At 36.8% G+C, this 26943-nt stretch overlaps 1 protein-coding gene across 1 annotated transcript in view; it reads left to right on the plus strand.

Moving 5' to 3' along the window:
• Positions 1 to 26943, plus strand: part of alpha-PheRS (phenylalanine--tRNA ligase alpha subunit) — a 117169-nt gene that overhangs the window by 16845 nt on the left and 73381 nt on the right. The window contains exons 2-4 of the mRNA XM_090386902.1: positions 2669 to 2806; positions 22124 to 22225; positions 22479 to 22597. Coding sequence (XP_090243028.1) covers positions 2669 to 2806; positions 22124 to 22225; positions 22479 to 22597 — 359 coding nt within the window. The remainder of the gene's footprint in view (positions 1 to 2668; positions 2807 to 22123; positions 22226 to 22478; positions 22598 to 26943) is intronic.

The following is a 26943-nucleotide window of genomic DNA, read 5'->3' on the forward strand; positions in this document are numbered from 1 at the left end:
AATGCAGTGATGCGTATTACGCTATATAATTATACGTTAGAGCTACCTAGTTACCACAATTAAAAAAAATGAATTCCCTACTACTCTATACAAAAACAATGGCTGCAAGATTCAAACGAAATAACGGTTTTACATATATTAAGTAGTAATCTACAAAAACTCTTTATTTACCATAAAAATAACCAGCGTAACTATAACTATAAGACTACATATAAAGTATAATATAAAATAACAATTAGGTAAATAAAAAGGCAAACACTTATCGCTTTTTACTTATCGCCTGTAATTCACAGCTGTAATTTTTAAAGAGAGTCAGCGCCCTCTTCTTTGAAGAGGGCGCTGACAATGTGCAGTAGTTTGTCATCAGCCAGTGGTTGGTTGATTGTTGAAACAGACTTCCATCTGTTGTGGAAGTGGATGGTGTGAATTAGTTTAAGGAAGAACTAGATAAATTTGATTGCTTAGATGGATGAACAGGGTGGTCTATCTCCAGATTGATCCTACAAGCAAATCTGGGCACCACTCCCTGTAGACATCTCATCATGGCAAGAAATGCACTCGTGCTTGCACGGCTTATAACGGGGAAAATTGATGCTCCATCGGTATCCACATTAATCTCTGGCCTGAAGAAGGCAAGAGGTAAGCACCTTGACTCCTGTCTCCCTCTGCGTCTTACACTGATAAGCATTGATTCCCTGAGGGACATGTTTCCAGCTAATTGTCTTCGGATCTTCAATAAATTTGGGACACCTGCGGTTCTGTGAAGACAAACCCTACAGGAATGAAACAGTTAAGAACTGCTACCAAATAATGAATCTGTGATGTGCATCTGCTCTTTGACATGATGACTGCTCTCTCTTTCCCCCCCCCCTTATTTATACATGTACTTTTATTACTTGTTTTTGTCTCGATGCAACTGTATGTTTAATCCTGTAAATTTCTTGGGTCTAGAATACGTGTACTCCTCTATATTGTACATGTTCCTCGCACCTTAGTCTGTAAATATTCACACCCTTCTAGTGCATTGCCATCCTAGGGTGACCCAAAATTTCTTGTGGTAATAAACGGATTTTAATAATAATAAATTCTTGGAGATTATGGATGGGTGAAGTGTTTCTTTTTTTGCTGGTGCTATATAAGCTTGTTTTCAAACTATATTGCCTGTGTCACTTAAATTATTACTTGATGTACCATGCAGCAGTCTTTCCTATAAACAACGTAGCATGTTGTAAATTGTGTACGTGTATCTTCTATTTTGTTATAAGATTAAAATTATTTGAATTATTAATATTAAAATTATTATGTTTTATCGGTTTCTTAATTCTCTTTAGATTGGTGAGGGGAACAAAGGGGTGCTCTTACCAAGAAAGGCTTAAGTTCTGCAAATGGCAGCATCTAGAGACTAGGCACCTGTGAGGTGATCTGATTGAAGTGTATAAGACTTTGAATGGTTTGAGTAACTCAGTGCTGATGGGATTCTTCACTTTGCTCAGACTGTGCACTTGAGGGAGCATAAATTCAAATTGAGGAAAGACAGTTGCAGAATAGATGTATGGAATTTTGCTTTTAGCAGCAAATGAGTGATTGTTGGAGCAAACTTTCATCTGTCATTGTGGAAGTTTATAGCTTAAATAAGTTCAAGGAAGAACTGGACAAACTTTTGGAGCGAATGGATAGGTGAATGGGAAGTGGGTTCTTTTTGGCTGATGCTGTATAAGCTTGCTTTCTTGCATCATATACCACTGCTAATACTTATATGGAAATAATAGCAACAGCCATATAGTGTTGTTGCACATTATTGATAGCTGATCTTTGATAACTAAGCTGAAATTACAAAGTTAAGCATTGAAATATCCATTCCTATTTCATTTATTCCCTTTTTCTTTATTTCCTGACAAGAAATTTATTATTGCTCATTTGTTCTTTTTTCCTTAAAAGAAGTCTAAGGAAAAATGAACAAATGAGCAGTAATAAATTGTTTTAAGAAATTGCTGCTTTCCAGAGTGTTTTTTTTTTATAATTGTTCTGAATATTGTAATTATTTAATAATTGTTCTGAATGTTGTTGTTTCCTTCTTGATTATTTGCAAGAGGAGATGCAACACACATTCCTTGTACAGCTGCTGTTCAACACAGGTAAATGTCTGTGAAAAAGTGACTATCACATTGACAAAAAGTGACAATCATTGTGTTCATTTGTTTCATAAATGCACCAATGAAGTTTTTAGGCTTGACTTAGAATAGGGAACAACTTTCCTATTGAAAAAAACAGCAGTTGATTAGGCAGACTTTAAATTTATAAACCATAAAATTTAAATGGAATACTTAGTCCAATTTTAACATCAAATTCAAAAATTAAATTTGTTGTTAGTTCTGCCAAGAGTACATATTCTTTTTTTTTTTTTTTTTTAATGAATATCAAAATAACAGTTTTGGAACTTGTCAACTAAATAAGTTTTGTAAGCTGCATTTTTTTTTTTTTTTTTTAACCACTTTGAATACCTATGTTTAAGGAAGGAGTATACCTTCATGGGCATCTCCATGCAATATTCTTCTTCATTCTTCATTGACATGTTTAGAAATAAATACTGCTGATTAATTTATTAATAGTCAATTACTGCTGATTAATTCAGTACATTTGAATTATGCTTAACTTGTTTTATTTTTAGGTAATCACAGTAGAGCAACAAAATAATAAGCATTGGGAGTTGACATCTGAAGGAAATGAAATAGCAAAAATTGGTAGTCATGAAGCTCTTATATTTAATGCCATTCCAGATGTAGGTGTAAACCAACAAACGCTTATGGTAAGTGTGCTTTATTTCACAATGGCATTATTCACTGATGAAATATACTTCTGTGCTTCCCAAAATAACACTATTTCTGGATGCTAGTATTAAATTCTCACAGTCTAGGTTCCAGGCTGACACCATAGGCATCTCCTCTGTTTGCTGTGCATTCTGACCTGTGAAAATATTTGTAAATGGGGATCCTCTTGGTCAAGGGGCCCATATGTAAAAGCAGAGCAAACATGCTATATTTGCCTCAGCTTTGACAAGATGGAAGATCCATGACTTTCCCAGAATTGATTGGCTAGTAGTTTTCATCTACATGCTGTATATTGCTGTGATGCTGCCCTCATAGTCTAATGTAAAAGATTTGGGCTGGTTGAAGTGTTGGTTATATTTGAATAACCCTAGCGTTTACTTCAGAGTGCAGAATAAGCTGGTGGCAACTTTCCATTCACTTTGTAGATTTAATTGAATTTAATCTTGACTCAGCTAAATCATACTCTCTCTCTCTCTCACTCATCATTCTCTCTCTCTCTCTCTCTCTCTCTCTCACACTCATCATTCTCTCTCTCTCTCTCTCTCTCTCTCTCTCTCTCTCTCTCTCTCTCTCTCTCTCTCTCTCTCTCTCTCTCTCTCTCTCTCTCTCTCTCTCTCATCATTCTATATGATAGGAGTAGCATATTTAGTTGGGAGTTTCATTTTGGAAATCACTTTCTTTGGGGATCAACTTCTGTCTATCACTATACCCACACAGAATACTAAATTCATAATAAGGTGTAATTTTAGGATGGAATCTTATAGCTATTTCAGAGAAGATCTGCTCTGAATTAAAGTTTCAAGCAGCAAAAAAGAATGTTTGTTTGGATGGAAATCTCTTGTTTACTTTCAGCTCACTAACAGACTTCCATCTTTTGTTGTCGAAGTTGATAACCTAAATAAATTTACGGCTGATCTGGACAGGCATTTGGAACGAATGGAGGAGTGAAATGGGATGGTTTTTTTTGCTGATGCTGCATAAGCTTGTTTTCTTGCATCGTATGCCTCTACTAATGCTAATGTCTCCAACTCCATCACAGTTGGATCTTACTTTGCACAGAATGGCCATACATACTAAACCTGTTGATGTTTTTAATTCCAGGAATGAGATTTCTAGTACCAATTGTATCTTGTGGCCAAGCGATCTCTGTGTTTTCAAGTGATTTCCTTGCAATTTATATAGTGCTTTAAGTGAATAAAGTTATTTTCTAGTTAAATTATCTTTCCCTTTTCATTCTGCCAAGTAGTTCTGTACCTCCAAAGTTCTAAGTAAGAACTCCCAGGAACTAAATTAACCATTCCTTTTTGTTTATTACTAATTTTACGACATTGTTTGGTGCAATTGCATCATTATTATGTAGTTGAATCTGAAGAAAACTGAAGTTTGTATGTTAGGAATCATTATCATAACATCTCATATTATGAAATACTTCATAACAAGTTGTCTTCTGCTGTTACTTTTTCTCATTTGAGTATCACTACCCAAATGGCACAATTTTTAAGCTATTTGGCCTATCAGTGAGTGGGTACCATAGGTATAAGAGCTGACAAATCAGGTGTGACTTATTTATGCAATATGAGAAATAATATGAGGTTTATACTTCTTAGACTAATAAAATTTTTATGGCAGAAAGTTTCAAACTATGTAAAATGTCATTGTTTGAGGTTTCTGCCCTAAAATTTTATTACTAACTTCATTCATTGCTTGGCCAACTGGAAACATAGTTCATACCTGTCTTTAGTGCTCTGATAACTTGGGTGGCAAGGACTTAGCCTTATGGATAAAAGGATTAAACACTAACGACTTCAATCAACCAGAAGACATGGACAACATCTTAGCTAAAAGGCAAAAAACAAATTAACCATCAAGTTACACCACTGCATCTTGTGCACCTTCTGGTGAACAAGTCATGGGAAAAATATCTTCATTCAGAAAGAAATAGTGGGAACTCTGACCTCACTCGAACATCTCTAGTCAAGAGATATTTTAGTTGAAATAGTGAAGTCAAAACAGTCCAGATAATTTATTGAAAACAACAAACTTCAGAATGGATACTGGTCACTGTAACCTCCCAATACAACTCTCAGTACATTGTGTGTTTATATCTGATTGGGATCTGTTGGACCTCAAAGAGTAGGTCCAAGGCTTAAAGAACTTCATGTCATTGGTGTGAAACGTGTTTTCCTACGAAGGAAATATAGTTGGTGATAAAGGTTTTTTTGATCTTCATCTTTTTGCAAAACTCAGTTTTTCCTTCATCTTTTTCTGATCACCAAAGAATAAATTAAATATATTATGTTAAAATTGGACTTTTCTGTTTTTTTTTTAACTTGTGAATTTCCGCTTATTTTCGTTAACAAATTGGCTGTCAGGTGCATTGGTAGTATAAGTTTCAAAATAGAAATGTGCAATAATTTCATAGTCCTTTTATAGTGTGAGGCTAATTAACAATCTTTTAATGACCAATGAAATATGATGTAAAATTTCAGAAAGTATATAAACAAGATTTTCCATGTATTAAAATATCTGAAAAAAAAAAAGTAATAGGTTTGCCTTGTTTACAATATGTAGATGTAATTTTTCAATTTCAAGTGGCAGGAAATGCAATGTAATCAGACATATACAAACAAATAAGCATAACTGCAGCATGCAGTCCATAGAAAGAAATGAAAAAAAAGTAATGTTGCATTTTTTGGTGGCAATGTGCAAAATGTTTATTTGCATCTTTTATCATAGAGCATAATCTTCCTTCTAATCATGCTGATCATTTAGATGCTTTTTCAGAAATGTGTTTCCCAGTAGAGAAATAGAAAAACAAAAAAAAATGTGCTTATGGAAGAAGTAAAATGACCGGCACTATTAGTGAAACTGCATGGATAGGGAAAGAAGAGGTAGTGGTGGCTCTGAAAAATGGGCCATTTTCAATTGCTACAGATGGCTGTAGTAATCAAAGTGATTCCAAACTATATCCCATTGTGGTAAGTAACCTCTGCTAATTTAAAATAAAAAAAATAAATCATCAAATTGAAAGCAGCTGCTCTCAGTTACAGATCATTAAAAGATCTGCAACATTGGACATCTGAACAACCTGAAAGCATGCAGGATTCCCTCAAAAAACTGGCTGGTACTTGTGTTGAAAGTGTGTCTGTTATAGTATGCCTAAAAACTGGAGTAACAAGGAGACTGAGCACTTGGTGGTAATAGGCTGTCTTTTTCATCTTATTAATCTGTGTGCAGAAAAGGGATCTGAATGCCTTCATGTGAAAGTGTATGAATATTTGGTGGAACTTTGCTACTATTTAGAAAGAAGGAAAGATAAATTTAAACAATTTTAATTGATACAAGCCATTGAAAGTAAAAAAGATTTTGAACCATGTGTGTACATTGGCTATCTCTGGTTAAATGTGTAACTAAACTGGTAGAACAGTGGCAACCTTTGACAAGTCTGTTTAATGAACTGTTGAGAAAAGCAACATGAAAACTTTCCAGAGTTACCGAATTGAAATATACAAGTGATCACTGGTGTGTGGTTGTGGTTGACTCATGTTCAAATCCATTTCGTGATTCAAAAATTTTGGAAGACAAATTGCTGAACTCAAAGAAAAAGAACTTCTGAATTGCAAACTTCTGGTGAAAGGCAATCCTAAATAGGCCAAGCAAGCTGTGGTAATTCTAGGAATGTTATCCTCATTTCCACAGAAAGTCTCTCTTCTGGCTTGAATAAAGCAATTTGCTTCATTTAAATGTTATGCCATTTGAACAGGCCCTAAATGCCAAGCAGTTTTGTGATCAAGTGACTGCTAATGAATTTGCACTCTTTCTTGAAAAGCTAACTAAATCATTTCCTTATCTATAGAATTATACTAAGACCCTGTTATGTAACCCATAGTAAAGAAAGTACTTTACTAGATAAGAAAGGAAAGTAAGCTTCTTTTTCCTTTTTATTTTTCCTACTCTTAATACTAATCCATTACTGCTTGATCACAAAGTGACACTGCTCTTACTTCCACATGGCAGAGCCAGTAACCTGGAGGGGGAAAGTTCTCCCTTCCAGGAAAAAAATGGAGCAAAGAGATCCCAATTTCTAGAAAACCCCACTGGGTTTACTGACCAGAATGTAACAGGTCATAAGCATGAGGAACCTGGCTCTGTTTCAGCCAAATGTCAAAAGACTGACATAGACAGAATCCACAATCTAACTTTCCTCATCGTCCATTCAACACAAGACCAGCCTATTGGGAAACTGTCCCCTTTTCTGGTGCAGAAATACCTAGAAAGTGCAATAGGAACTCCGAAAACAGTTTGCCACCTGAGATCAGGGGATTTACTAGTTGAAGTCGCCACTGCTCAACAGTCAGATAAATTACAAAAACTCAACTTTCAGTGGAACATTTGTCACTGTTTCTCCCCATGCCTCTCAGAATACATCAAAAGGTGCCATTTCTGAGTGGAATCTGATCAATTCATCAGATGAAAGACTAAAGCAAGAACTGCACAATCAGGAAGTGACTCTGCAACATAACATGAGAAGAATAATGAGAAAGCAAGAAGGTAGTTAATTCCTACATGGAACATTATTCTTACCTTCAATAATCCCAGACCACCAATGTTTGTCAAGGCAGGCTACCTAAACTGTCATGTTAAACCATATATCCCAAACCCCTTACATTGCTACAAGTGCCAAAAGTTTGGAAATTCGCAAGCAGTCTACAGGGGGAGCTGCTACCTGTGCCACATGTGGATCTACTGCACACAGCCAAGCTGACTGCACAACCGCACACTCCCTGACTGCACACTCCCTGCCTATTCCAGGGAATAGGCAGGGAATGTCCCAGAAAAAATAGAAAAAGCACTATTTTCCAAAATATTCTTTTATATATAGAAAATATCTGTAAAATAATAACTCCTTATTATTTTACAAATATTAATATCAACATAGAATTACAGCTCTTATTCATACTATAGAAAATATCTAGAAAGCAGATGCTAGAAACTATAGGGATTACTTGATTGTCTTCAAGATTTCTTCAAAAGTGTATACCAATGGTCTTTTGAGATAGAGGTGAAAGCCATTATTTCTAGTCTGTGTAGCAATTTTGTTGCTCTCACCTTGTAATTTGTCTTTCTACCATTCACCTGTTGCAGGAATGGCAGGAGATACTGTTTTTGGTAGGTTCTGCATTATTGAATTTATCTTTATAATAAATATAAAGTGGCACTAAGTACTGATCCCTGTGCAATTCCCACCTTCCTCTGGGATAAGTTTGTGAAATAGATGGTTATGAAATCATACCTGAAAAATCTGTTTGTGCAAGGAGTTTTTGATGAAAGATTTCCCCTCGATCCTAGAGGTCCTGCAGTGTTCCATATCTCCATGCAGTGTTGAAAGCTTTTTCTATGTCAAATAGTATCATAACATAACATGATATGATATTATTTTTGGAAAAAAGTATAGTGGATGTTCATTTCTGATTGAACTAACAGGTCAAGAGTCGATCTATATTCACGAAACCACATTGCATGGGATTGAGGAAGTTATGTTATAATAGGAACCAGGTCAATCAAGCATCGATAATTTTTTTCAATAACCTTGCGGCCCCGAGTACCAAGCGAGTGATCTAGCGATTTCCAAAGCGTATTTTCTATAAAGAAGTAGTTAAAATTTCTAAAGTCTTTTACTTTCAAAGTTATTTATTTTCTGGCTCTTTATAAATAAAGAAAGAAGCCTCCTAGAAGAAGGAAAAACACCTTTCTTTTGTATATATATAACTAACCCTTGTAACACACTAACCAATAACTTCTTATCGCTTGGTCACTGGTGGCACCGCTCCTGCCTCCACGTGGCGGGGCCGGTAACCTGGGAGAAGGAAGCTCCTCTCCCGGGGCGAAAAGGAGCAACAATGGATTGCGACGAATACCCACCACTAGAGCCAACAGGCTCTCAACCTATTGACACCCGTAGAAGGGAACATGATCCTAGTCTCTCGAAAAGAATGAGAACAGATTCTAACAAACCAGAACCACCAGCTTTTCTGATAATGCATTCATTATCGAATCAACCAGTAAGCAATTTGTCTCCCTTTGTCATTCAAAGATGTCTCGAGAATTCAGCAGGAATACCAAAAATGGTAAAACGACTTCAGTCAGGAGATCTATTAATTGAAACCACGCAGGCAAGACACTCTGAACTGTTATTGAAACTGTCAACTATAAGCGGAATCCCAATCAAAGTCACGCTGCATAATACACTGAACTCCTCTAAAGGAGTAATAAGTGAGTGGGATTTACTAAACGTCACCGAAGAGGAAATAGTTACGGAATTACAAGAACAAAAAGTAACACAAGCAAGGCGAATCATGATCCGGAAGGACGATAAACTAGTTCCAACACGAAATATCATATTGACCTTCAGTACACCAAATTTACCAAACTCAGTGAAAGCAGGCTACCTCCACTGCCGAGTCCGGGCATACATTCCAAATCCCTTAAGGTGTTTCAAATGCCAAAAATTCGGTCATTCTCAAACAACATGCAGAGGAGAAATTACATGTCCTAATTGTGGTTTGAAAAATCATTCTCAAACAGATTGCACTGCAAAATCTCCAGAGTGCCCAAATTGTAAGAATGATCACCCAGCTTATTCAAAATCATGTGATCTGTGGAAAATGGAAAAAAAGATACAGAAGTTTAAGATTGAAAACAAAGTATCATATCAAGAAGCAAGAAGACAAGTCAAGGTAACTATGCCAAAACGCAGTTATGCAACTGCCACCCAAAACTGTCAAGCTGTTGCTACCCAAACAGAAGTTTCAATCCCACCTAACACATCCATTGCAGAATGGGCGCGATCTGTACTTTTGATAAATCAGCCCGCTAACAAACCTGTTTCAATGGACGAAATAAACAATACTCCACTCTCAGTTCCATCTAAAATTACGTCAATCGATAAATTACAAAGGAAACCACAAAGGCAATGTGCCACTGAATTGCAACAACCAAATTCAAGCAGCATGGACAGCGAAGCTGTAAATGCACAAGAAGAAACAGTCCTTGATCTTCATGCAGAAGATGACATGGAGGCTGGATGTTCATCTACTGGTACCGATGATGTAGAAGGGAGTACAGAATATGGACGCCCTTATTTTCCAAGAAAGGAAAAGATAAAGCATGATCGCCAAAAGCAAACTGCTCCCTCTTACAAGAAACAGACAGAATCATCTTCTCTCTCTAAAACCAAATAATGATGCACATTGTACAATGGAATTGCAGAGGTTTACGCAGTAATACTGATGATATATACGATTTGATCTCGCAATATAATCGGTAGCCATTTGCTTGCAAGAGACTTACTTAAATCCACAGGTAACTTATTCGATTAAACATTTTACAGCCTATAGAAAAGATAGAATTAGTTCAAGCCATGCACATGGGAGAGTTGCAATTCTAGTGAATTGTAAATTTCCAGCAAGAAACATTCCTCTTCAGACTCACTTAGAAGCCGTTGCAGTTCGTGTAGCAATGGGAAAAACAATAACTCTCGTCTCATTGTATCTTCCACCTAACAATATTTACACGATGAAAGAATTAGAAGATCTTATAAAACAAATACCATCTCCTTTTTGTCTTCTTGGTGACCTAAATGCACATCATCCGCTATGGGGATCTGCTCACATGGATAATAGAGGGCACTTGCTAGAAAAGCTCATAGACCAACTGAATCTAACTTTGCTGAACACTGGTCATAACACCTACACTCATCTCTCCACGGGATGTATGTCGGCAATTGACTTATCTATATGTTCCCCCGAGTTACTTCCTATTATAGATTGGACGGTTTTAAATGATCTGCACAACAGTGATCATTTCCCAATAATATGCAGAATTCAAACAATGCAGACACCTTGCCCTGATCATCGAGTGTTATGGAAATTTTCTAAAGCAGATTGGGAAAAGTTTTCTGTCTCCATCTCCTTTGATAGCCAACTGATACAACTAGGGTCCATTGATGATGTTGCTGAGCACATTACCAAACAAATACTAGCAGCAGCTTCCAAAGCAATACCAAAATCTTCTGCTTTCAAACACAGAAACCTTAAACACTGGTGGAATGACGCTTGTACCATAGCGAAAAAAGAAAAAAATAAAGCCTGGAATCAGTTCCGTAAGTTTCCAACCACCGACAACCTAATCCAGTTTAAAAGGCTTAAGGCAAAAGCACGACAAATTAGAAGACAAGCCAAAAAAGAATCATGGATACAGGTTTCCTCTTCTATCACAAAAGACACTAGCAGTAAAACTATTTGGAAAAAAATTCGACAACTAAATGGCAAATTTTTCCCGGTTTGTGCTCCAATTTTAATCAAGAACGGACAAGAAATATCCTCACCACAAGAAATAGCTAACGCGCTTGCAGAGACTTTCTCCGAAACTTCCGCCACTACAGCTTATGATACTTCCTTTCTACAAACTAAAGCCATAGCTGAAAAATATAAGATAAATTTCCAAACTACTCAGTCTCTAGCCTACAATCAACCTTTTCGTCTTTTTGAACTCCAAACAGCAATAAACAGATCACCAAATAGCGCTGCTGGAGCTGATGGAATCTGTTATGTAATGCTAAAACATCTAAACAATATAGATTTGAATTTGCTAATAACATTCTTTAATCGGATCTTCCTTGAAGGTACATATCCCTCTACCTGGCATCACTCTGTTATTCTAGCCTTTCCCAAACCAGGAAAGGACCAATCACTCACACAAAATTATCGACCAATCTCCCTCACCAGTTGTCTTGGCAAAACTCTAGAAAAGATGGTACACAGGCGACTTACCTGGGTTCTTGAAACTCAAAAGTTGCTAAACAACAATCAATTTGGATTCCGACAAAACAGATCCACTTTAGATCTCATGGTGAAAGCAGAAACTAACATCCGTAATGCTTATGTGAAAAATGAACACCTTGTAATGGTAAGTTTGGACATCGAAAAGGCTTTTGACACAACCTGGAGGTATGGCATATTGCGAGAACTTTATTCCCTAGGATTGCGGGGACATTTACCGAAATTTATTAAAAACTTTCTCCAAAAGAGAACTTTTCAGGTTCGCTATCAAACAGTACTTTCTCGTATCTATACCCAAGAAGAAGGTGTCCCACAAGGGTCAATACTTAGCGCTACTCTTTTTTCACTTAGGCTAAACACTATAACCCACAATATTCCCAGTACTGTCGAATTATACATGTATGCTGATGATCTCACTCTACCTTGCAGTTCAAAAAATATTCCTACTATTGAAAGACAGCTGCAACTCTCCATAAATAAGCTAGAAATATGGACACAGCAGAATGGATATCGTATGTCAGAACAAAAAACAGTTGCAATTCACTTCTGCAAAAAACGCAAGCTGCATCCGGAACTGGAACTTTGGCTAAAGAACCACTTGATACCACTCACCAGTAATCGTTTCGTAGGTTTAATGTTGGACACCAAACTTAACTTTGTTTCTCACATAACATATCTCCGAACTGTATGCTTAAAGAAACTAAATATTCTTCGGTCCATTTCTGCCATGAAATGGGGTGCTGATAGATACTCTCTCCTACATCTGTATCGTGCTCTTATCAGGTCCCGATTAGATTATGGAGCTGTTGTCTATGACTCTGCTAGGAAAAGTGCACTAACCAGACTGAACACCATCCAACATAGTGCCCTTCCTACTTCGCTAGGAGCCTTTAGAACATCCCCTGTCCAGAGTCTGTATGTAGAGGCGCATGAACCTCCACTTCACCTTAGAAGGAAAATGCTGCTCCTTAATTATGCAGCCAAAATTCAAAGCCTTCCAGCCCATCCTGTTCGACCATTGCTTCTCAACCCTGATTGGATCACGTTCTACAGCAGCAAAGTTACAGAAAATAGACCCACTGGTATTCGATTAAAAGAATTGATACATGCCTGGGACATAAACTTTGACAATATGCTTGAAGAGAATGATGTACCTGATCCACCCTGGTCTGTAACTCTCCCTCACTGTGATACCTATTTTCAGCAATGGGGAAAGAAATCCCTGCCAGATGAAATTATTAAACAGCTACATAAAGGCCATTCCCTCAACAATGCTCAACGCTGTGTAATATATACAGATGGTTCAAAAACAGACTCTTCTGTTGGTGCTGCAGCTGTCTTTCCCTCTTTTACACTTTCTATATCACTACCAATTGAGTGTAGCAGTTACTCTGCAGAATTATACGCAATAAAATTAGCCCTAGAAAATATAAACACTTCCCACAATACCAGCAGTATAATATACACAGATTCCATGAGTGCAGTGTCTGCATTAGACAATAAACTTTCAATATCGCATCCCATTATAAAACAAATTTTTTCCTGCTTAAACCACCTACGAAGTAAGAAACATGCAGTGTTATTTTGATGGATACCAGGGCACTCTGGTATCACAGGTAATGAGAGAGCAGATCAGGCAGCCAAACAACCAATCAATACAATACCATCACATTACCAAGTACCATACATAGATTGCTTGAAGCGCATTAAAAAAATCTATACAATTCAGTGGTCTGAAATCTGGAAGTCACAAACGAACAACAAATTGCTTGAAATCAAAGAGGAACCAGCACTATGGAAATCTAGCTACAGGCAAAACAGGCAAGAAGAGGTTGTGCTAGCAAGATTACGCATAGGGCATACACATCCAACCCATATATATCTACTCAAGCAGGAGGTTCCACCTCAATGCGCGCATTGCACTTTACCACTTACCGTCAAGCATATACTTTTAGATTGTAAGCAGTATACCTATTTCCGAAAAAATAGTTTCCTTTCACTGTCACAACTGAAAGAGCCCCTATCACTTGCCCATATTATTGGAAACAATGCAAATTTAAATGAACTATTTACCTTTCTTAAGCAGATACAAATATATGATTTTCTATGATGACAAACTGACCGAAATCTTATATTAAAACATGTCATAGGAACAGGCACATTTTGGCCTTAGTTGCCCTTGTGCCCAAAAACACCAATACCAATAACCTTGCTCATACAGCTAGTCAAAGCAGTGGATTGGTAGTTTTGCAGATTGGTAGGGTCTTTTTCAGGTTTTGGAAAGGCCAGAATAGAAGCATGGTGCCATTTTTCTGGGAAAGCATATTCCGTAAGTACCCTATTATAGAACAACAGCAGTGTCTTGAGAGTTGGTTCAGCGAGTTGAGAAATCATTATGTAGTGAATTCCATCAGGACCTGCTGCACTGTGCTTAGTGGTAGATAGAGCTTGATGCAATTCTATTAGTATGAAATGCTGTGTGCTGTTTCAAAGTTGAGATGACATTTTTCAGCTTGGGTTTTTTTGATTCTGGAATCGAGGTGAATATGAGAACACAGCTGAAATTTCTTCAAAAGTTTTGTATAAGACATTCACGATTAGTGTAGGGAGGTTGATGCATGGATGCTTAGAATACATACATTGTATTTTTGCCCATACTGTCTGCATCCTTGTGGTCTTTGTTATTCTGGAAGAGAATTGCCTCCATGCCTCTCTCTTACTGTTTTGTCCAACATGCTTTTGCTTTAGCCTTTTTGAATTTAAGAATTAGTATTAGTATTAGCAACGGCCGCATGGTGCAAGAAAGCCTATGGCTTACTTGGCACCTATGGCACCAGCCAAAAAAAAAAAAAAAAAAAAATCCGAACAAAACAATGATAAAAACAAAAAATAAAAAAATAAATAAAATAAATAACTAAATAATAATAATTAATAAATAAAAAATAATAAAATAAAAAATAAATAAAAAGGAAATTAAACCTATCATCCTATGCGCTTCCCTTACCCGAAAGTACTATCCAGATGACCTTTGAATTTCCCCAAACTGTCGGCTTCTACCACCCATGAAGGCAACCTATTCCAGTAATTTATAACTCGCTGGCTAAAATAAAACTTCCTGCAGTCCAATCTAAACATTTTCCCCCGTAACTTGAATTAAACCAACAACAAGTTATTCTTGAAAAGTTATTCCTGAAATCATGGAAATCCAAAATTAGAGATAACAGACAAGAAGACATTATGCTTGCTAGACTACAGATAGATCATACCCACCTAACTCATCTGCACCTTTTTTGTATTTATGTCCCATACATAACAGACAGAGAAGCTATCTTTAGCTCATTTTCTACCATAATTATGCCTCTCATAAGAAGTAGAAAGTTGAACAAAATAGAAATTTTACAATGCAGATTGCAATAATTTTGCTAATAATCATCTATTTATAACAGACTCATTCGGTCTCAACCCACTGATGATGCAACAGATACTAGCTGCAGTAAATATTTCCATACTACAGACATGTGCATGAAACAAAAACATTTAACTGCTGTAGGAATGCAAAGTGCACAAATACAAAAAAAAAAAAAAAAAAAGCATGGAACCTGTTCCATGGCATCCCATAACCTGTATCCTTATCAACTATAAGAGTTATGTTATAACTCTTATAGTTTTTATGTTATAACTCTTATGTTATTGATTAGATAACCGACTATAACCTTAAAATTAATATGTTAAGAGAACTGGAGAAAAATTAATATTAGCAGATACACCAGATGTAGCCGAAGTATTTAATTATCTGAAATGGGTTTGATGCTATAATGTGCTTCAAAATTAGTTGAAAACCTTCAGGAAACCATATGTCACTGCTCACCATAAATTGGGTGCATTGTGGCCTAGCTGCCCTTGTGCCATTAAGCTCAAATAAACAAAAACAGCCATTTGAACATCCAAACATACTCTTCAATCCTACATACCTCACGTCCACATATGTACTGAAGCAATTACTCCTAAGTATGTTGAAGAATGTTATGTAAAAATTTATTTTACTAACATTTTTTTGCATCTTCTACTTCCATTTTGGAAATTAATTATCACAGCAGACTAAACCAGAAGGATGATTCATTTAGTCATAAGCATTTCTACTGCCAAGGCCCTGGAGAATCTAAAATAAGATGAGAACATTCTATCCTTTTTCTTAGTGAGGAATTACTTGTGGCATCACTCCTGCCTCCATGTGGTGGGGCCCAGTAACCTGGGAGGGAAAAACCAACTCTCAGGACCAAAAGGAGTAGAAATGACACTAATGAATTCCCACAGCTAGAGCTGAAGGCCTCCCAATGTAATAACAGCCATGAAACTGACCATGACTTCTCTCTGTCTAAAAGACTGCTGGATGACACAAACAAGCTGGAACCCCTCCAGCATTCTTGATATTACATTCTCTGTCAGCACAGCCTGTGAGTGAGCTTTCATCATTCAGAGATGCCTTGAACAGCAAGATCACTGAAAATGGCAAAATGTCTCCAATAAAGAGATTTACTAATAGAAACCTTTCACACAAGACACCCTGAGGTACTATTAAGGCTGCCTTCCTTGAGCAGAATTCCAGCTCAAGTCACAATACCACATTGCATTCTAACAAGAGAGTGGTCACCAGATAGGATCTGTTAAACATTTCAGAAGAAGAAATTGTTCAGGAACTACAAGATCAAAACATAACTCAAGCAAAAAGAATCATGAAAAGCTGTCAACTTAATTCCAACATGTAACATAATCTTAACTTACAAAAACCAAATCTATCAGATTTAATTAAAGCAGGTTACTTAAACTGCCATGTTCAGCACTTTATCCCAAACCCTATAAGGAAGTTACAAATGCCAGAAATTTAGTTACTCCCAGACAGCAACGTGCCCAAACTGTGGGTGTAAAACTCAAACAAACAGAATGTAAGGCACCAATTCCTCAGTGGCCTAACTGTGGGAGATACGATATGGCGTACTCTAAAAATTTAATTCTGGAAGTTAGGAAAACAAATACTGAACTATAAGACTGAAAATAAAGTTTCTTATCAAGGAGCAAAAAAAACCAGATTAAATTAAGTATAATCTAATTTCTTGACAAAAATACATATTTGGGAATTAACTAATTGTAATAAGAAATTAAACAACACTGCACTTCATATAAATATTAAAGGCAAAAAATTATTGAGTTTATTGAAACAAGCCGGAAAGAGATTGTTACAGAAAACAGTCCGAAAACTGAACCATTTAGATATCAATTTTGAGTTATTGAAATATTTTCTGTGAAGCTTTCTTTATAGCTTGTTTCAATAAATTCAATGATTTTTGCCTTTAAAAATTTATGTGGACTGCAGTGTCATTTAATCTCTTATTACAATTAAATTAAGTATGCCAAAATACACTTGTGCTTCTGCTTCTGCTACCCACAGTCATCAGTCAGTAGTGTAGAACACAAGTGTTGATCTCTCTCTCTCTCGATACAGCATCTGTCTAAATTGCACGTAGTATTCCAAAGTAATAATACATCATTCGCAGTTCCATTTTAAAGCCTCTCCTATTGTCAAGTAGCAGAAAAATTGCAAAAATCAGATTATGTTCAGGTGAAACAGTCACACCCAGCAAATGTGGATATAGCCAGAAATAGTTGCAGTACATACAATGATATGGAAACCAGATGATTAAGTGAGGATATGGAAGGTAGCAATGGCTCAGGACACCCACTTTTCCTAGAAAAGAAAAATCAAACATGTTTATGGGACATTTTTTCACAAATGATGTTATATCCTGCCTTTGTTTCTCCACAACAGTTATTACAAATATAACAAAATATATACAGTAGGGCCTTGACTTACATTGACATCCGATATTCTCGATGACATTGACATCCGATATCAGGAACCGATATACCATCCATACGATCTTTTATTTTAAGGACCGATAAAATTTGCAGGTACCGATGGCTTTCCCATATAGCTGGAACGACACTGGTGGAAATTTTCAGATGTTCGGTGCACGGAACATCACTCTTACGATTGTTTCTGATCTATGGTATCGATGGTTCGACTGTTGATGATCCTGCTCAGATAACAAACAAACTGAATGAGTATTTTGCATCTACATTCACACATGAGGAGTTATTAGGGTTTGAAAATGGCAGAAGGTTATCAAATTTTAGCAGGGTGCTTAATGATTTTGTAATAACTGAGAGCAAAGTGGAGGAGAAATTGTTGAAGTTAAACATAACAAAGGCACCTAGGGTGAATGGGATCTATCCAGTTATATTAAAGGAGGCGGCAAAGCAACTAAGCAAACCCTTAGCCATAATTATGAGAGCATTCTTCCACTTGTTCAGATTACGAACCTAAGGGGGCATAGATTCAAATTAAGAAAAGATAGATGTGCAGAAAACTCAGGGGAGGTCCCCACGGACTGGAGATGTGCAAATGTATCCCCAATTCACAAAGTGGGATCGAAGGGTGACACGAGTAATTACAGACCGGAACAGAAGTTAGTTTAACTTCTTTTCCGGGTAAAATAATGGAGTCACTGTTTAAAGATGCATTGCAGGATCATCTAGACAAAGACTGCAGCAATAATTCAGGCACAGCATGGGTTTGTTAAGGGAAGTCATGTCTGAAAAATTTGTTAGGATATTATGATGTGGTTACAAAGGAACTGGATGCAAAAAATAATTTTGATATCATATAATTGGATTTCGGGAAAGCTTTTGACACTGTTGCGCATGGAAGACTATTGTACAAATTAGAGCAGAATGGTATTAAGGGTAAGTTGCTACAATGGATAAAAGGATGGTTGAGTGAGAGAAGACAGAGGGTGGTAATCAGTGGGTGCTGCTCTTCGTGGACTAATGTTATTAGAGGAGTCCCAGAAGGTTCAGTATTGGGTCCACTGTTGTTTTGTATATTTATCAATGATATTGATGAAGGTATATATCAGGCTTAGTGTCGAAGTTTGCAGATGATACAAAGGTTGGCAGGGTTGTTAATGACAGTAATGGCAGTGTGCTACTGCAACAGGATCTAGAAAATTTGGGCAGATGGGATAAGAAGTGGCAACGGAAGTTTAACCTTGACAAATGCAAAGTGCTGCATATGGGTAGAAGTAACCCCAGAGGAATGTACCAAATGTGTGGTACTACACTTAAGGTGGTAGAAAATGAAAAAGACCTGGGAGTAATTGTGCAGTCAGATATGAAGTTTTCTGAGCAATGCAGACAGGCTGCCAGGGCAGGCCATTGGGTTTTGTCAATGATATATAGAAATCTTGCTAGCAGGGAAAAGGAGGTGATTGTCCCTCTGTATAAGGCAATGGTCAGGCCATGCCGTGAGTACTGCGTACAGGTCTGGAGGCCTCATTTTAGGAAGGATGTAGATTTGCTTGAGCGTGTACAGAGAAGGGCAACAAGATTGGTGAGGGGAATGAAGGGATCCTCTTACCAAGAGAGGCTTAAGTTCTGCAAATTGCAGTGGCTGGAGACTAAGCACTTGCGCGGCGGTGATCTGATTGAGGTGTATAAGGCCATGAATGGGTTGAGCACGCTGAATTCTGATGGGATCCTTCCACTTGTTCAGATTACGAACCTAAGGGGGCATAAATTCAAATTAAGAAAGGACAGATGTAGAATAGATGTGCAAAAATTTGCCTTTAGCCAGCGGATGGTTAATTGCCGGAACAAACTTCCATCTGTCGTTGTGGAAGTTGATAGGTTAAATAAATTTAAGGAGGAACTGGACAGTCAGTCATTTGGAGGGAATGGTGTGATTTGTTTTTTTTTTTTTTTTTTTTGGCTGATGCTGCATAAGCTCATACACTTGCTTTCTTGCATCACATACCACCACCACCACTACTACTATGATGATCTGAAACTTCAAGCTCCGTAAACCAGTGGCAGTGCTGTGCACTTTGAAGACTTTAAAGCCAGCAGGGACTGGTTCTGGCACTTTAAAAAAAAGGGGGGTATCAAAAGTGTTGAAAGGCATGCGGAGGCATCCAGTGCTGTTTATAAAGCAGCTGAGACCTTTAAAATTGAATTCCAATAGTTAGTTGATTGGGAGGGGGGTTATCTTCCCCAGCTGGTTTTTACATTTATGAAATCGGCCTCTTCTGGAAGCGAATGCCCAGGAACATGTACATCACTAAGGGTGAGGCTAGTTTACCTGGGCATAAGCCTATGAAAGTTAGGCTCACTCTTCTGTTGGGTGCCAATGCCTCTTGAGATTTTAATCTGAAGCCTTTGATTGTGTATCACTCTAATATCCCCCCATAGTATTTAAACAACAAAAGGTGAACAAGTGCATGCTGGGAGTATTTTGGCTAAGTAACAAGAAGGCCTGGGTTACAGGATATGTCTTCAATGAATGGGAACTTGAAGTTTTCTGTCCTTCAGTGAAGAGTTATCATGAGAAAAATAAGCTTCCTGTGAAAGCACTGCTCCTGCTGAATAATGTGCCAGGCCATGATCCCAACCTGGTTCAATCTCTTCAGGTACAATTTGACTTTATTCAAGTCAAATTTTTGCCACCCAACACCACTCCTCTTCTTCGACCAAACCAGCAAGTGATTGGAAACTTAAAGAAAATCTACACCGCGAAAATGTTTGCTTTGCAGTGGCCTCTGGTGAAAATGCTCTCACCCTCAAAGATTTTTGGAGGTCAAAGTTCAATATGCTGGACTGTGTGAGGCTGATTGTAAGTTCTTGGAATGATGTTTCCACCAGGTGCTTAAATTCAGCCTGGAAAAAATCTGGGCCTTTAATTATTCATAACATTGAAGGATTTGAAGATGATGGTGCTTTGACAAATGATATTGTCACTCTTGGTAAATCAATGGATCTGGATGTTGGCGAAGAGGGCGTGGAGGACATTATTGATGCTCATGGGTGTGAGCTAACAACAGAAAAGCTACAAGAGTTGGAGAAAATTACAGAGAGTGACACTGGACAGTCCATTTGGACAGTTTCTTTGCCAGTAGCAACAAAAGACTGAAAAGATGCATGATGCTTGATATAGTCCCACCACCACTACGCCACCATTGATTTCATCAGCTCTGCATTTCAAGTCTGTTTTTTGTTTGTTTTTTTATTTTAAGATGTTTTATGACTATTTATTAAGTAATCTTTATAAAAAACTCATTTTTAATATAAAAATGAAATATAACATGCAAGAAATACCTATTTTATGTTGGGGAAAGAATTACAGGAAATCACTGTATTATTGGTTTCATCTTACAATATTTTTAACATACAATAGGTTTTGTGGAACGAATTGCCATCTGATGTTGGGGCCCCCACTCTATGGATTATTCACACACTGTGAGTTGCCATTTTCAGAGGCATAGAATATGAAAATCATATTAGAAGTAGATACTAATTAACATGATTATACTTAACATGTCTAAACACATCTGGGCATGTCACTCACCAACCAAGGAAATGGTATGCATATCTGTGTATATGCATATTATACATGAAATGTATATATAATAAACAGTTCTCATTGTATGTAAAAAGCTGTATGTGATTGGTAAGAGCATTTAGATTTTTAGAATTAGCACTAAAAGTACACCCAGGAATACCATGAATTTTGGAAACATCAAGATCTATGCCAGCCTAAGACTTTAGAACTTCGACAGAAGTAAGATATGCAGGGACATTGTGAACACCATCACAGTGTTTAATAGCAATGTGTTGGTAACGTTGCTATATTAGTTGAAAATGGTTTGTTTATTTAAATTGTAGATAAATACTTCACTGCATTCAGAAGCTTTTTATCTTTGAATAATTTACATGAAACTATGATTTAAAAATTAATCATATGTCTTAAGAAATGTTTCTTTTCTTTAGTGGCCTTATTGTTAACCCATCTACTTAATTATCATATTTACTAATTCTGATAATAAATTAAACAAAATTGCACTCAACAAATTTTAAAGGAAAAAAATGTTTAAGTTTATTTTAACAAGCTGGAAAGAAAACTTTACAGAAAAAAATTCTAATAATCCAACCATTTAGAAGTCAATTTTGATGATATTTCAAAATCCTTGTGAATATTGTTTTCAAGTTTAAAGTATAGAATGAGACTTGAAAACAGTATTTGGAAACATCATAAAAATTGGCCTCTAAATGGTTGGGTTATTAGAATGTTTTCTGTAAAGTTTACTTCCCAGTTTTTTTTTAATATACTGAATCCTTTTTTGGCTTTAAAATTTATGTGGGTGCAGGTTGTTCAATTTCTTATTAGAATTAGTTAATATCCACGTACATCTTTCTCCCAAGAAATTTCATATTTATAACAAATCAAATGAGTTAATTGGCATAGCTTTGATGTTTCTTTTTCCTTTTTGTTTATACCAATGTTTATTGACATGCTCTTTAAAGATCATATCAGAGAGAGAGATTTATGTTTGTTGTTAATTTTAGGAACAAGTACCAAATGCTAAAGTTGGTTTCAGTAAAGCTATGTCAGCTGGATGGATACAAATAGATAAAAAGGCAGTTGGAGGACCTAAAGTTTTTCGTAAAGTATGTATTTCTTTTCCTGCTAGTTCAATAAATAATTGAACCTAATTACCATTAGGAGATTAGATAATGTTAAAAAAAAAATTTGGTGGCTGTAGCATATTTCGCAATGATAATTATTGCAAAATAATTATCATTACTTTCAAAATAAATATAATTACCTTCAAAAATGCTGATAAGTAACAAGTTGTTTTTTTATACTTTGAAATAGCAGTTCATTAATATATGGTTGCAATGGAATTTAATTTTCTTGTAGACTGACCAAATAATTGATGAAGTTCAGCATTGTCTTTTGAAAATAAAAGATTTAAAAATTGAAGATATTACAGACTCACAAAAACAGGACTTGAAGAAAAGGAAACTTCTCCAAGAAATGTAATTTTCTTATTTTCCTTTCAGTTTAAATTTAGTTACCATTTATCAGTGAATTGTATTGTGTTTGGAAGATCATTAGAAAATGTGTAGTGTACTTTTTTAACCGTTTGAGGAATACATACATATGTGTATGTATTTTTGGCCATCTCTTATTTGTGTTTCTAATAGTATACATCAGTGCTGCTCGAAGTGTGGTCTGTGGATCAGTGCTGGGCCCCAATCTGCAACAAGATAAGTACAGAAATTGAGAGTAAGCATTTTTGGTAACTTTTATAGTAATTTGACATTGCTACAACATCCAAGCATGTGATGAGTGAACTCTTCTCATTATACAGGATATAGACCAGTTCGGGTGTTGTCAAACTCACATGGTGAGTCACATGTTGCGTTAAGTATAGGTCATGCACAGTAGGACCACATTACAACATGTGATATTTTAATGTTAGTTTGCCAACTGTAATCCAAAAGTGTATAAAAATCTGAGAAAATATAAGCATTAATTATTTTATAACTTTTTATTTTTACAATCATTTTCATTTTTAATCAAGTCTGTTTTGTAATTTATAGTTTAACATTATTAGCTAAATTAGGGAAGTAAAATTTGTAGTATTTATTTTTTAACCTTATTTACAGATGGCAAAACAAGGCTCACTGGACTCTTTTATCAAGAAAAGACATATGCACATTTTCTGAAAGCGAGGCCCGGGTGCAAAGCGATATTTTTTCGATTTATAGAGTGCTTTTGATAAGAGATTGAAGTTATTTCTTTTTAAGTTCCTACATTTCTATCAACAGTTTTTCTTTAAAACCAGTTCTATACTTGAAAGCCACAAGTTAGAACACAGGAAGGAAACACACCTTTATTTTTTTCCTATATTTCTAGTTGTACTAATCAACTAACACTTCAATCACTTGGCCTCCGAGTGGCACTGCTCCTGCCTCCCCGTGGTGGGGCCGGTAACCTGGGGGAACTCCAGGGCTAAAAAGAGTAACCATGGATTCAAACGAGTATCCACCTCTAGAGCTTTCAAGCTCCAGACCATACACATCCACTGAAAAAGCTTTGAAGGGAAGTGCGGTGCAACAACATGCCAAATTTTCTCATAGTACATCCCTCTCCACCCAGCCTATGGGCAAATTATGTCACTATTTGTAATACAGAGATATTTGGAATCCATTACTGAAACACCAAAAATGGTAAAACAATTGCAATCCGGAGACCTCCTTATTGAAAGAAACAGCCAGCTCCAAACATTCCTTGTGGCTGCTCTAAACAACATTTGGTGGGCTGCCAGTATCTAACCCCTTGACGTGGGCACCTATACATGGTGAGGGGACCTCCCAGTGATGCTGCTGGGCTTCCAGATTAGCATCACTGGGATCCAATGCCCGCAGCCTAGGTTCCAGTCTAACATCAATGGAATCCGGCATGTTTGCCGTGCGCTGCGACCTGTGGAAATTCGGAAAGGGGAATCCTGGTGGTTAAGGGACCCAGCTTCAGTACACCACTTTGGCCCCTGCTTCGACAAAACAGGTGGTCCAGGATGGCTTGGCCAGGATCAACCAGCTAGTAGGTTCGCCTGCAAGGGTCAACCGTGTCGCTACCATGCCCCTACTCTCAAGGTCCGAGAGACAGGACTCCAGCTGGCAGAGGTGCGGATATAGTGTCTGGGTAGCCCTGGCGTTCCACACCCGAGCGCATTTTTTGCGTGCCGGGTTATGGGCGTCCCATTTGGGCTCCGTGGTGGGTGGGGCACTGAACCATTTCAAAACACTTACGAACCCTGAACTCCAAACTTTTCTCCTTGGACCTCAACACGGTCCCTACCAGATCAAAATACAGATGAAGAGAATACGACTAATGCAGCCAAATGGCCAAGAAAGGAAGAAAAATCAGGACCAATCCCATGCTTTTTGGTTATCCATTCAACATATGAAAGATCCATTGGAAAGATGTCGCCCTTCTTTATTCAGAAGGGCCTGGAAGGGATGGCAGGTTCACCAAAATCAGTCAAATGGCTACGCTCTGGCGACATCTTAATAGAAACCAAAAACAAAAAGCACTCAGAACAGCTTCTTCGAGCCACCTTAATCGGGGGAATTCCGATTATAGTCACCCCTCATAAGACATTAAATTCTTCTCGTGGCGTGATCTTGGAGTGGGATCTTATGGATCAGGAAGAAATTTGTTCTGAACTTAAGCCACAAGGAGTGACAGCTGCCAAGAGAATATTCATACGTAGGGATGGGAATTTAGTATCTACTAGAAACCTGATCCTTACATTTAAGGCGCCTCCGTAGCCAGGTGGGAAGGAGCAGCAGTGAGTAGCACACGCTTCTTGATCAGACTGGGGTTCGAGCCCGTCACCACCAAATACGGAGGATGTGGAAAGGTCAGGGAATGACCACCGCATATTCACGGAGCAATATGGCCTTAGTTGCTAATGCTCCTAAAAACCAAAATAACAAACAACTTACATTTAATATGCCAATATTACCTAATGAGATTAAAGCTGGGTACCTGAATTGTAAAGTAAGGCCATATGTACTAAACTCTTTAAGATGCTTCAAGTGTCAAAAATACAGACACTCGCAAATGGCCTGCCGTGGTTTCCTTGCATGCGCTCGATGTGGTGCAAAGGACCACGAAATAACTGGATGTTCAGCTACGAAAGCTGCATGTATTAATTGCAATGGAGAACACCCTGCATATTCAAGAGCTTGCCAGCGGTGGAAGGAAGAAAGGGAAATACAACGAATAAAGGCAGAACTTAACATGTCATACCAAGAGGCCGGGAAAGCAGTTAAACCAGTAAGTAGCGGTAAAGCAACATATGCCGAAAAGGTATCCAATAAATGCTTGATTGGCACCCAAACGGATATGACTGTACCACCGAAAGAGTCATTCACGCCCATCGCCTGCTATCTATTAAGTTCAGAAAAACCAGCACAGAAATCTCAGTCAGCTGCCACTCCAATATCAGTACCTCCCAGTGCTCCAGAACTATCAAAAGCGAGCACTAAAATAACATTACAAAAAAATCAACAGCCCATGTCAGGACAAGAAAAAATGGATGTCGAAACCAAGGAGGTTTCGGTTATGTTTGTTCTGATTATATTTATTGAAATGTAATTTTATGTCTATTAAATCTAATGATAAAAAATTTGGGCTTGTATTTTGTACATCTGTTTTTTTTTTTTTTAATTTTTTTTATTTCATTTTTCTAATAATTCATTTTTATTGTATTTTACAAAAGTATCAGTCCGCAGTGGATTGGAAATAAAATAAACTGGTCCTTCACCACAGATAGTTTGAGAAGCACTGGTATACATAGTGTTAATAGATAGCAGCATGAAAATATCTTTGAAAATTGGAGGAGCAGATTGCAATCATGGTTGTCCAAGTTGCACTTATAAAATCTAGAAACCCTGTGGAATTCATATCCAGAATTTAGTGATAGTTAAATAGATCAAAATTATATTATTGCATTGAGGGGGACAAGTGCAATCCTCCTCCTCCCCACCACAAAAAATATTGGATTTGATTTTTGCAGTAATTCCATTGTAGTGTCAGTCAGTCATGTTAGAATAAGAACAAATTAATATTTAAAAGCATTTATATAGAAAGTTTTGATTTTCTCCATGGTTTTAAGCTTCTATGAAGAAACTTAGTCCACAGAGCTTTCCATTATTGGAAAATTTGCCCCCCCCTTGAGCCAGAAGCATTCACAACTTACTCCTCAAAGGTTTAATAAAATTTAATGTATGTAGTTTAAGTTCGTGTGTTTGTTTTTGGGATTTCTATACTTAAACATTATTCTAATTAAAAGCTCCTGAAAGTCCAATATAATCAAGTTCACTAATAATAATGTTAACTATTGATAGTGATAATTTCAGCTTGCATGTAATACATCATGAATTTTAAACTCATCTCACATTCAAGAGGTTTATATTTTTAATTGTCATTTTAACAATACTTATATATTATAGTGATTTTTATTTCCAAGAAAATGCTGGTCATCTGTCTTTAGATTCTAATCAAGCCTCATTTTTGTTATTTTCTGAAATTTCTTGATATGAGGATTATAAAGCTTGTGTAACTAAAGAGATTTACATTTCTAATTTAATGAAATCAGTGACATCTTTTTTTTTTTTTTTTTCCTGAGAGCTATGATAAACAGCAAACAATTTTGATAAAATTGTCTGCATGATCAACTAGTGGCATGTTTCTTAATGTCTTGGATTTGTGGTAGAAGGAGATGTGCACACATAAGGAACTGTTTAGGTTAGTTTTGCCAAACCAATATTGAGCATAATAACTACAGTAAACTCTTTGAAAGCACCCT

This window comes from Mastigoproctus giganteus, chromosome 12, assembly GCF_048544385.1.
Source record: "Mastigoproctus giganteus isolate SK-2022 chromosome 12, ASM4854438v1, whole genome shotgun sequence".
Taxonomy (NCBI): domain Eukaryota; kingdom Metazoa; phylum Arthropoda; class Arachnida; order Uropygi; family Thelyphonidae; genus Mastigoproctus; species Mastigoproctus giganteus.